General features: G+C 46.0%; 1 protein-coding gene across 38 annotated transcripts in view; it reads right to left on the bottom strand.

The window, feature by feature from the left end:
- The window catches only part of Nedd4l (NEDD4 like E3 ubiquitin protein ligase), a 332,826-nt gene that overhangs the window by 51,144 nt on the left and 268,668 nt on the right, over positions 1-13,014 (bottom strand). For 21 of the 38 annotated variants that reach the window (XM_087592401.1, XM_087592381.1, XM_087592408.1 and 18 more), the window contains 3 exons: positions 8,426-8,561; positions 7,204-7,380; positions 5,055-5,129 (listed from right to left, as the gene is read on the bottom strand). In XM_087592401.1, coding sequence (XP_087448527.1) covers positions 5,055-5,129; positions 7,204-7,380; positions 8,426-8,561 — 388 coding nt within the window. 38 annotated transcript variants of the gene reach the window in all.

Raw genomic sequence — 13,014 nt, 5'->3', positions numbered from 1 at the left:
GAAGCATCATGAGAGACGTAGCCTGGGTGAACGGGTGCTAGAGTATACGGGATGACTGAGTGACGGGCAGGAAAGAAATGCCCAGGGCGAGCACTAACCCAGGAATGGCTGCATCCATAGTGCTGAACCTCACATTGTGCTGGGAAAGCAATGATCTGGGGGAGACGCTCAGAAAGACAATGCCTACCAGGGCCAGCAAGACTTCTGCCCCATTGCTCTGGGTGCTGCCTTCCCCAGTGGGGTCTTTTCCCACCAGCCCTCTTAAGTACCTCTGCCAGGGCTGCTTTCTTGGACTTAGGCTGATCATGTGACTCTTCTCTTACTGAGCTTTCTTTCTGTCCTGCCCTAGCTACCTTGCTCACTACTAAATGCTCTGGTGAAGGTCCCCAATGCCCTGTGACCCTGAACTGGAGGAAGCAAGAACATAAGCCGTGTTTATCAGGCAAGGGAGACAGTGTATATAAGGAGCCTTCCTGCTAAGAATGCTCCTTGACATTTTCCCAGATAAGTCCTAAAGGATCAGGGAATTCCAAGCACAACTTAACCACACAGCATCCGGTATCCAGGAGCAAGACAACCACCAACAAAGAGATGTAAGTTTTTGTGACCGTGAAAGACCGACCAAGTGGTCCACAGCCACAGTGACCTCCCTTCCAGGACTTTCAGAACCGAACTGTCAGCGGCAAGAACTTCCTGCACCCGGGTTATACACACAGAGCTCTATAGGTAACAGGACTAGTTACACAGAGGAGGCCAGCAGAGAGAATTCTGAATGTGTCTAAAACGACCATTCTCCCTTCAACTGGGAATTAAACAGGCAACTGGTAATTTAGTCGCATCTATGCAGGAAGCTGTTATTAAAATATCTCGAGACAGCCTCCTCTCAAGACGAGCACGTAGAACTGCTTGTGCCGATGACTCCCTTTATTACTAAAACATGGCCACCCAGGACACATGACCAGCAATGACAACTCGGCTTCATCGGCCATCTCTTGGAAGACGTCCAGGCTTGGGTCCATTGATTAGAGTTTTATTACTCTATGTGAATGATGTCTCAGCCTTTCTCAGGAAACAGGTTAGGCAATCCAAACGTAAGCTGAAGGTAGCATTTGAGTTTTCATCCATAACCTAATATACTGCTGGGCATTATGATTCCAAATAGGCATTCACTCCAGCCTCATGGTGGCTGTGATCCATCAACGACAATGAAGATCGGGATTATGTTGAAACTGAGGAAGTCTGACTATCCTTTGATACTGTGCATCATAGACTCTCCATGACTCACCCAGGCCCAGCCACAGTGGTATCTCAGGATATTTTTAGACTCTCTTCAGTGAAGATCAAAGGACTTTGCTCCCTCGCTCTTTCTATCTGAAAGGGAGAGCCCTGGTGTAGCCTGTAATAAAGTGACATGGTGTACAGACTTTTGCCATAAATCAAAAGGTCAGGGTTCCCCAGATGAGGGTAAGCACTCTATCACTGTGTAGGAGAAGCACTTCATAGAAGGACGGTTACCACACGCGGTAGACGGCGTGGGAATGCTGGTGGGCATGGGAGATGTGTATAAACTGTGGTGTATTTCTGCCGCTGAATGCCGAATGATCATTAACATAGCTGAGAAAAACCAACCTAAGTTAAAAATAGTTTTCTGAGCATTATGTATGCAACATCATGCTGAGGTTCCCCCCTCCCCATAAATAAACAGCGCCTGCGTGTGTAACAGCAGCACATGCATGTTTGAGAGGGCACGGGAGTGAGGTGGTAATTTATAGAACATTTCTGCCCGGCATATGCATCAAAGAGGAGGTCAGAGGGGAAAGTCACTCTGGGAGAGAGACGGATGTGGTCCTTCCAAACTTATCTAGGTACTGAGAAAGCATGGTATATCATGGTGGGAGCATTTAGGAACTACCACTGCCAAGGCTTCAAAAATAAAAGACTGAAGCAAATAAAAGACCAAATTCATGGGTGAAGGAGGAGAACACAGGTGGGAAGAACGCTGGAAAAGGGCAGCCCCAGAGGCACATGGGTTCTCTTTTCCTCTGATGAATGACCTTGTACTGCCAGGTGACTTTCTATCACAGTCTGGTCCTATAGTAGTTCAGTTTGTTCTGTCTTTTGCTACCATGAGCCATCATCAACACTCCACAGCTATGAGCAGGTTGCAAATTCAATTAAACGGAACGATGACTGATACACTAAGAGGATGCTATGGGTATGAGACAAACCATCCCGTGGAATGGTCTGCCCTGTGACTCCACTACTCAGAGTAGGTTGTGTCAGTCAACACAACTGTAGGAGGCCAACAGACTTCTTTGAATTCTGCTGGAGGTGGAGCCTGGCTCTCCAGTACCTGACTGTTGTCACATAAGCCACAGTGGCTTAGCAACTCTATGCTGTGCTCACTGCTCTGACGGCTAATCTGAGGGTCCTTCTGAGCGTCCTTCGTGTAACACTGGGTGCTAAACATCCTGCAGGAAATCAGCCATTGTGTCTGTAGTTAAAGTTATTCACAAATAATGAGCAGCCAGGGCGAGCGCAGCAAAGGTGAGACAATTAAAAAGAACTTCTTCAAAGAGTCATCTAAGCTCCAATCAGCAAATGCAGACTGGTCGGACTTCGAGGATCAGTAGAACACACGAAAACAACTAGTCCGATTGAAATTACCTGTGAGCATGAATGCTAGCAATCAAAATAAGAAAATAGTAACAAGTATAGATAATGTCACTGAAATGTCCTAATTGCTCCCGCCCTGGGAATCGTACAAACACTTGTCCACTCCCGTCAATCAGACGTCTCGTGGCAGAGAGAGGTTATGGGTTATGATGGAGATGCAGACAATCTGATTCCCTGTTAAAAATGTGGTGCAGGAAACAGGAGTGCACAGCTTCTCGCACACCTGGACTCACATGCCCAGCCCTAATGACGCTCATGGCTTCACTCTCACTTAACCGAGTAGTCAACAGCAAGAGAGAAAGCTCGCCAGGAATAAAGACACCGACAAACCCTACTGGAAATGCTTGGGTTAAGCACCGTTAACCAGGCGTGGCAGTACTTCTCATCGAATTATGGAGGTTTAAAAATGACTCTGTTTTACCCAATACCTTAAAGAACCCAAGATGAGATGTCTAAGATAAGAAACGCACGTGTCTCTCTACCATAGAGAAACTGACCTGATTCACCATAATCAAAATAATAAACCATCCCACGGACTTTCACCGTTAGTGTTCAATAACTGGGGTCATTACCGTTGATTCCTCACCACCCGTGACAGTTGACGAACGGGCTCGCCTAGTTGGGGTGCTGGGCTGTTGAACGATAATGTCCATCAGTAACATGTACTTGTGGGGGGGGGGGGAGGCGGCTCATTGCTCAGTGAACCAGAAATCATTGCCGAGGAGGTGCTGTGACAGGTGACTCGAGATTGGTGTCCCCATCACCCGCCTTGTTCAAATGAAGCTGGGCACGCCCCATGACCAGCAGTCAAGAGAGAATAGCATATAATGGTCTCTGTATCACCAGAACACCCCCAAGGAGCTCAGGCTACATCCGAGACAGGGGTGACTAACAGACACTTCAAATGTGATGTTTTGTGCTTCCACGGCCCAAAACTTAGCAGATGCTTACATCTACACATCTCAGAGAGGCCACTGGTGGTCAGCGGGGGCCCTGCATCTTAAGAACAAGGGGACGGGTGGAATCACGGTCTCCAGGCAGAGGGACTCTTCGGCAAATAAAGCTGACACTGATTTGGAAGAGGAGGGCGAGAGTAATCGATGTCTGCAGGACAATCAGAATCAGCAGGCTGAGAAGGATCCCCACCAGCTCCTCTCAGTCTACGGTTCAGCTTTGGGAGGTCTCAACTGAGCTCATCCATCTCGCCTTGTTATATCAGCCAACCTACACGAGGGACTCCACAACCCAATTTATTACGCTGGCTGGGTACACATCGCTTCATTTTTGTAACTTTAAAAATAGTAAAACCTAAACAAAACCGCCCTTTGAAGTCAGGGGGAAAAATGCATATGAGGAAGATGGCTTCAGAAACTTTAAATCTGTTGCCTTTCTTCGAGTTCACACACAATGACCAATGACGAAGGTCATGAAAGAGGATCTGTAGCAATTAAAAAAAAAAAAATGGGTGTGACAGTTCATGCTTGTGATCTCAGCACTGGGGGGTGGTGGGAAGCAGGAGATTGTTGCAAGCTTAAGGCTGGCCTGGTGTACAGTCCAAGCCTCTGTCTTAATTCTCCCGTCTCCTCACAAACCCACCAAAACAAACAAACAAACAAACAAACAAACAAACAAACAAAAACAAAAACAACAACAACAACCAAAAAAACCCAAAAAACAAACAAAAACCTCCCAAAACCAAAAACCAAAAAAAGCCACAAACAAACAAAAAAAAGGCCAAGATCAAATATCAAATTGAACATTTAAAACCACAGAATATTTTCACCTCCCAAAGAAGAAACCAATTCATGTAAATTATTTCTAGCAAGGCTTTCGCCTGCCCTCCGATTTGATATTTCCTTTAGCATATGTTGGATATCAAAACCCCTCTGCCATGCCCATGCACACTCAGACTTATCACAGCTGTAGGAGGGAGAAAGCAAACGGCAGCTGATTCTTCATTTGCGCGGCTGCCTTTATAGTTAGTGCAGTTGCTCTGTGGAGCTGAGCGTTTAAGCTATGGGGAGTAGAGAAAAAAAAAATCAGGCTGTCTCGCTGGAAGAGTTCTTCCTGTTCAAAGGGATCAGTGAGTTTACAGAGTTCGGCTGCCTGAGACCCAGCTGAATGGACCACCTAGTTTCAGTCACATAAGCAGGTCAGGATGCATTCTGGAAACACCAGAGCACGGTTTTAGCATCTTGGAAGCTTGGTTGGTAGCGAGGACTCTGGGTTGGAAAGTCAAGATTTACTCAGAAAATTTCCGATGTCCTGCTTATGCAGTGCATGGATCCACACAGGAAAAACTCTTTCTCAGCGGCCCTAAAGATTTTCAATCAAAGCCAAAAAAGTCCAGCTGAGGACCAGAAAGGAGTGTTTGTTACCGGTGGAAGGTGAGCTTGTTCAGCAACCGTGTCGGTAACACTGCAGGACCGGAGCCTAGACGAGGGCTCTCTCTGCTGCAGGGGAGGGAAAGACAGGCAGTGTTAACAGGAGAGCTCTCACACTTCCTAGCCCTGCTCTTTGGCATCAGAGGCCATCAAACACCACCTGTTTCCCAGCATTTACAGTGCCCTTCCAGAGCTCAGCTTTCAACTCTCAAGTGTTCTCCAGCAGGCGGGGATTTAAAAGTAAAAAGGAGGCCAAGACTACTGGAAGGGAGAAGAGACAGGTCCCCACAACACTCAAGAGTGACAAGAGGTCAACGGCCTTGTATACTACCTGGGATGCCAGCTCTGGGCAAATCCTCAAGGGTGAGGAACGGAGGAAAAGGGGGAAGAAAGAAAGCTAAACTGTGTGGCCACAGCACTTAGACATTGCCCATCCTCCCTGTGAGGGTTAACGTTTGTATTTAGCTTCCGAGTGGAAGAACTCCAGTAGGAACAGAGTGGGGCAGGGAAGCCAGGCACACCCGAAGACAATCCCGTGTGCCACACACAATGCTCCTTTCGCTTGTTTGCCTCGTGGACCTGAACAAGGATCCGAGAAGGTCACAGGTAGAAGGCTCCTTGCTGGGAGAACGCTCAGCCACACTATAGCCTGTAACACGCGTGGCTTTTAACATTGTATAATAACACACAGTAAGTTAAAGATGGGCAAAACTAAGTGGTGGTGTCAGGGACGACCTATGCCTTCCCACACTGGGCATGTGTGTCATCCTGAGGGAAGCATTCATCCCACTGCCCTTAAATACAGAGTAGCTCTGAGCATCAAAATTGGAGGAAGTTCCCCAAGGATATACCAGGCTTCTGGAAGCACTGAATACAAGAACTCCGTACTCTAATCGTGACAAATGTCAATTTACATCAACATAGAAAACTAGGAATTTTTTTCCCACATACTTTATATAAACGGTATATGACTGTTATAATTTCTGCAATTTTTTTCCTTGATACATTTTAAATACATGGCTTTGTGGCTTATGTTGTTTCCATAGCAACAGTTTTTTACCAATTCAACTATCTCATATATGCAACCTCTTCTCTCTCCACTTAGTACTGAATTTTCATCCCGGTGGTGTTCCCCTTTTTTGAGAGACTTTTATGGAATTTTAATGTGGTAGCACAGTCACTGCCACTCACGCAGCAGAGGCCAGCAGCTTCCTCTGAGAACGCCATAACTGAAGGGCGAATGACGTTGTACTTAGTGGCTTTCATGTTCTATGTGGCCCTCCAATCCCTTTATGTTCCGTGTGCTCATCATGGAGGTGACCGTATGAGGATGTCGTTTCCATCATAGTGACAACCATGGCTCTCTCCAGGACATCTGTAAGTCCAATTGCTTGAGAAACATGGTGTGTGCTCCTGGCCTTAATTCTGTTCTCACGTGAGGATGATCAAAGGGCTTTCCCGGCATGTTCCACTGCCACATGCAGAGTTCTTTGTGACTGATTTCATTCCTTCTCACTGAGCTGAAACTTCTAGAGAGTATTTCTGTGAGGGCTGAGAAGCCCAGGTCAAGTGTTATCTTGATGACTGGGCCACAGTTTCAACCTTTTTCTCCTCAAGAGTTCATATGCTGGGTTTTTGGGTTTCTTCTACCTCACAGTCAAGCTTTGCCAGGGACAATCGCTTAAATATCCGCTCTCCTTGTTTGTGAATGGAAGGTGTGTGGAGTGTGAGTTTAAAAGACTGGTTGAGAGGCTCTGAGGGCCCCTTTTTCTCAACAGGAAACACCCCCATGGCAAAGACATTGTTTTCATGAGCCTTTTCGATAGACTTGGCCAGTGGATCTCAGTCTTCCTAATGCTGCGAACCTTTAATAGAGCTCATCTTTGGTAACCCCGCAGCCATGACTTTAGTTTGTTGCTACTTCATGATTGTAATTTCGCTACAGTTATGAATCATAATGTGAATATCCAATATGTGGGGCTTCTGGTATGTGGTCCCTGTGAGAGGGTAGTTTGACTCTTAAGTGGGTCATGACCTACAGGTCAAGAATTGATGCCCTTGGCTATTACCTGCATACAAGAGAATAAAGCAATAGTGTTGCTGACCAACCGTGTTCAGCTTTTCTAACAATACCATGACTTACGATCAGAGCACTGAACTGTTCCCCATTGGAGTCCGGAGTGATCTGCAACCTTCTGCTCAGTTCTTCCGACAGCTCCTGGGGGCTGGTCCTTGACACTGGGGAGGCAGGAGGTGGGGGTAGAGCCAGGCTGAGAGAATCTCCCGCCATGTTCACTTCCTCTGAAATGGTCTCCCAAGGCTTTGGAGGAATCAGATGTTAGGGTGAGTGCTAGGAACTGGGGATTTACCTGACTTCCTTCTAAAGAAAACACACAGCATTCATAACCATCAGGGTGACCATAATTAACACCTCCTTAGCACGAGGCACGGAATCTTCTGGATAAGAACAAGGGAGAGAGGGCCACTGTTCCAATGAACAGACCAGGGAACTTCTCGGAGAGAGCCAATCGATGAAGAGAACAGTCGATTGAGGGGTCGGAACTCAGTGTGAAGGAGGCAGCGGGCCCAGGGGCCACACTCTTACTCCTGTAAATACATACTCCCCCAGCCTCTGTTACGAATGGATTAGAAGCACCTCGAGAATTTACAAGCAATTCTCATATAGGTTTTTTTTTCCTTCTAACTGCCATGAGGGTTCTTAATGAAAACAGCTTAGTTCTGCAGAAGAACGCTCAGTGACTCTACTGTGAAACCCTGGCTTGCTGCTCTAACGAAGGTCTCTGAAACATGTTGTGAATGACTTTCCTAACACGAGGCCAACCCAGTCATCAGTCATCAGCATCAAGCTAAGATCATTTCTGATTTAAGTTCATCTCCTTTCCCAGTGACACACTGTTAACTGTTGATAAGAGAATAGCCATCAATAGTCCAACCAACTCAGACTCATACATGTTTGGGCAATCTTTCTTAAGATGTCAAGCAGTTCATCAGAAACTTGCCCATGACACCCAGACACATGACTGAGCTCCCTCTCTCGATTCCTCAAAATGGCATCTTTAGCGTTGTGTCATGAGATTGGTTAGATCCCGGGGAAAACCAGTCACTAAGCAAAAACATGTAAGACCTTCAGCCCAGAATCATGTTCTCCTCTTCATATTTATGTAAGTCACTGGGCTTGGCCAAACATGGGTTTCACAGGCATTTCCTAAGTTCACTAAGACTCAGATGGGAATCAGTTAGTCATGAGGCCACAGTCTTCACACGCAATACACAGATACAAAATCACCCTGGGGATTGTGGGAAGATGGAGCTGCTTAGCTTGACAGCATCTCTGGACATCATACCTCAGGGCCTTCTCCACCGCCTTCAGAGGCCTCAGGCTCCAAGTCTTCACTAATGTGCCTCCGAGAGCGGAAACGCCGGTGTGCGGCCTCCTGATTGATCTGCCTGATGTTATTGTCTGACTCTGACGATACATCCCTGAAAGGAGGGTGAGGGGATGTGAGAAGAGAAGTATTCAGAATGTGCCCTCCGACAGTCCAACCCTCACTGCGGGCCATGCAGTGACTAAGACGTCAGTGTCAAACAATAAGGAGCAAGCAACCGATATTGGACGTCTTGGCTAGACCACACTGCAGGCTCACCCTAACCCCCAAAAGCAGCTTCAGTGTATCGTCCAAGAGTTAGAGCATTTTAGACATTAACAGCTGTCCTTCTGCACCCATGGGGGATGGGCTGCAGAGCCCTCCCTATCCCTACAGACTTCAACATCCTACGTGTTCAGTCCCTAAAATGGAACGGCTGTTTAAATGCACTCAGAACTTCCTGTGCCCTTTAAATCACCTGTGGATGACTTACAATGCCTCAAACACAGGAAGTATTCCACAAACAACTTATCCTGCACTGTCTAGGGAATGACAGATTAAGACAGACTGCTGCTCAGGGTCAGCACGGGCCTAATATATTTTCCTGAATAGTTATGCTCTGTGGTTGGCTGAACCCACAGGTGTGGAGGCAGTGTGTACAGAGGGATGGCTGTTCATCAAGCTGCACTTCAGTATTTTGAGAAGAGATATCCATGCTCTTCAGTCTATATCAAACCAGCCCTTTGGAAGGAAGTGACAAGCAGGCTCCCACACTCAGTCGTCAGGTCCCTTCTAGGTCTATTCATCAGTGACAAAGCAGCCAATCTGGGTCGTCAGTAATTGACTGAAGGGCACTAACGGCCCAAATTCAAGGCTGTGGTCCCAAGAGGATGTCTCCTGTGGTGTGTGACTTACTTTTAGCTGCTTTCTGTCTCATTTTGACAAAAAAAAAAAAAAAAACCAAAAAAAAAACAAAACCAAAACAAAAAACCAAAAACACAAAACCCTCGTATCATGAGATTGCAACCCCTTTCCCAACAACCTGTTTCTAATGCTCCAAGTCCGAGGCAGGGGCTGACCTCCAAACAAGCCTGAGGTAAGAACACAGCACCATCACAGCTCATTTGCTTATTTGTGGACTAAGGATTTTAAGTTAGGATCCCAATTAAGAACTCATTCCCGAAAATGACTTGATCGACTGCATCTTAAAAATATTTTGCAGTGCATGACAGGTGATAGTCTTTTGGGGGAAATCTCAACTGCGAGTTTCTGGATGTCTAAAGGCCCTTTGCGGGCATTGCAAGCATGCCTCAATCCACATCCAAGGAGCGCAAATATGTGGCAGGTTAACCTTCCAAAAGGTTGCGAATGTCAGTTCAGGTGATCTGATAGACGCTATCAGTTGACGGCCTAATCACAGACGCCCTCTAAAGTAAGGACTTAAACTTCCAGTACTTTCAAACCTATTCGTATCCCAAATAAAGAGTCCCCTGAGCCTCTGAGTAGCAACTAGATTCAACGAGCCACAGTGTCAGAGGACGACAGTCCGAACAGTCAAATATTTCTTTTTTTTTTTTGGTTCTTTTTTTCGGAGCTGGGAACCGAACCCAGGGCCTTGCGCTTCCTAGGTAAGCGCTCTACCACTGAGCTAAATCCCCAACCCCAAATATTTCTACCAAACATCTTTGCCCGATCAACTCTAGGGCTCAAGGAGGTAGTGTGAAAGTTGGCTTCCATTTTAATCCACGTGTAAATTATAATACTTTATTACTAAAGTATGAATTTAAGAAATTGTATTATAATTGAATACAGAGTATTTGCTGCATTAACAAAACATCGTTACATTAAGCATAATCAGATTAAACTTGTACACTAGAGGTAGCGTCAGAAAATTGATATTACTATAGATATAATTATTATAATTAAGAAGTACATATATATAGTAATGTTTCTGAAAGCATAAAAATGATTAAAAATGGCACTGTCGGCTGTTAGAAAACTACCATATAGTATTCATGGTGATGTATTTATTGTCTTTTTTAAAAAAGGGTCAATTCTCAAGTATGAAATAAATTATTAAACAAAATGTAAAATTAGAATAACTTATAAAGTCTATAAATGACCTTGGGAGAGCAGAGATAAAGGCAGGAGGCTAGTGGATATCCTCTTTATTTTTTTTAAAGTTTCCTTTTCTCTTTCTCTCTCTCTCTCTTTTTTTTTTTTTAAATCACTAGCAAGGTCTCCCTAGGTAGTCTAAGTTGGTCTGGAACTCACTATGTAGACCAGGCTAGCCTTTTTACTCACAAACATCCACCTGCCTCTCTCCTAAGCGCTTATATTAAAGGCGCTCGCCACCACACGTGGCCCTGTCTTGATGATTAAGGATGGATACAGTTGAACTAATTTAAGATCATATCCCTCACCTGAAAATACTTTACTCCATGTGTGCTTTGTCAAGATTTAAAGCCCACAGTTACTTCAGAGGGACTTGGGCAGCTCTATACACCTGTTTCAAACAATGGTCACAGGATGTGGGACAGTCCATCATCCTGTCTTCATCTCATGGCCTCTGAAGTATATGCAGTATTTGTTGGGGGGGGGGGTAAAGAATGGTGTATTCAAACCAGTAATGTCAGTTTCCCACACCCTTCAGTTCATCAGCAGTCAGTGTGAATGGTAACTCTGATTTTGGAATTCCAACCAGGGGTTTTGTGATAGTTCCTTCTGATTGTCAACTCAATGCCTTGAGAGCACACCTCCTGCATGTCTCAGAGGACTGAGAGGGAAGAGGGACCCCGAATGTCAGTTATAGGACCCAAGCAGCTGCAGGAATGGAGTGCAAGGGGAAGGATGCTGGATAGCTCAGGAATGCCCTCTTTGCTTCCAGTCAGCCTTGAAGCTCATGCTCCCCACTGGCATGATAGTCTCTTTTGGCTCAGTCAAGAGTAATGGATCGATTCGGCCCACCCTGGCTGGGAAACCTTTGAATCCACAAGCCAAAATAAAACCCTTCCTCCCTGTATGAATCTTTCTCAAAAGGGGAACCCTACCCACAAAGCCTTCAACTGAAGATGTGTCCTGCCTCCAAGATGTGTAGGGACAAAGGACAGAGACAGAGGGACTGGTCAATCAATGACTACCCACCGCCAAGAACCAATCTCTGGTGCTATTGTTGATACCCTGTTATGCGTGCAGGCAGGACCCTAGCATAATTGTCCTCTGAGAGGCTCCACCCAGCAGCCAATGGGAAGAGATGTGGAGACTCAAACAGTACAGCTCAGGGGTCTCATGGAAGAGCTAGGAGAAGGACTGAGGGACTCGCAGAGGACAGGGCCTCCACAAAAAGACCAACAGAGTCATCCTACCTGGGCCCTTGTGGGCTCTCAGAGACTGAATCACCAACCAAAGAGCAAACACAGGCTGGACCTAGGCCCCGGCACATGTGTAGCAGATGAGCAGCTTGATCATCTTCATGCGGGTCCCCCAGCTGTCCCTGAGCCTGCTGCCTGCTTGCCTGTGGATCCTGAACCCTTAAATGGACCACCCTTGTCTGGCCTCAGTGGGAGAGGATACAGCTAATCCTGCTGCGACCTGGTGTGGAGGAGGGGGAGGTTAGTGTTAGCGGATGTTGTGTTGGTCTGAGGTAACAGCCAGAGTGGGGCTTCGCCTTCTCAAAAGAGAAGGGGAAGGTGGACTGGGGGAAGACTTCCCTGAGGGAATACTGGGAGGAAAGGAAGGAAGGGCTGATATTGGGTTGTAAAATGAATGAATGAATAAACAAGTAAATGAGTAAATAAATAAAAAAGTCTGTGAAAAAAATTGATTTTAAATAAATAAAAAAAAACCCTTCTTCCCATAATTTATCTTAGATATCTGGTCACGGCAATGAGAAAACAAAGTCACACAGGCTCTTCTGGTCTAACATAACCAGATAAAGTGTTTGCACAGGGTGTCCATGGGGGTCTTTCCTCGGCATTTAATTATGTAAAAGAGCTGTTGACACAATCTACAAGTCTCTACAAGTGCCGGCAGTTACCCGTTAGCCTGACAAACTGTAGACACAAAGATGATTTCACTGGGAACAGGGGAAATGACTTAAGAAATGTCTACGTCCTTTGTTTTGTTTCAGTAGTTAATTTTGCACACATAATTTCCCTTTGACTCTCATGGGAAATCACAAGATTGACCAGAGACACCACTTTCCCAACCCTTCCTTGAAACCAAGGTCAGCATCGACTAAGACTAATGCGTCAGAGCACGCCCAGCCACGCAGCCCTTGTTTAATACATTTTATTCCTGTTATGTATGCGTGTGTGTGACGGTGTGCAGTACATGTGCTCTAGCCAGCCGATCGAGTCAGGGGACAGCTTTGGAAATAGGTTCTATTCCTACAGAAGTGTGGGTTCTGGGGCTTTGACCCAGGTCCTCGGGCTTGTGAGGCCAAGGCCTTACCTCTGGGCCATCTTGCCCTCCCCTTCGCTTTCAAGCACATGACCACAACGGTGACCCAAACCAGAGGTGTGACGGGGAAACTGGGAAGACTCAGTGAATATTTTTTATAATGAAAA

The sequence above is a fragment of the Rattus norvegicus genome, chromosome 18, assembly GCF_021556685.1.
Source record: "Rattus norvegicus strain SHRSP/BbbUtx chromosome 18, alternate assembly SHRSP_T2T, whole genome shotgun sequence".
Classification (NCBI taxonomy): Eukaryota; Metazoa; Chordata; class Mammalia; order Rodentia; family Muridae; genus Rattus; species Rattus norvegicus.
This window is presented reverse-complemented; position numbering and strand designations above follow the sequence as displayed.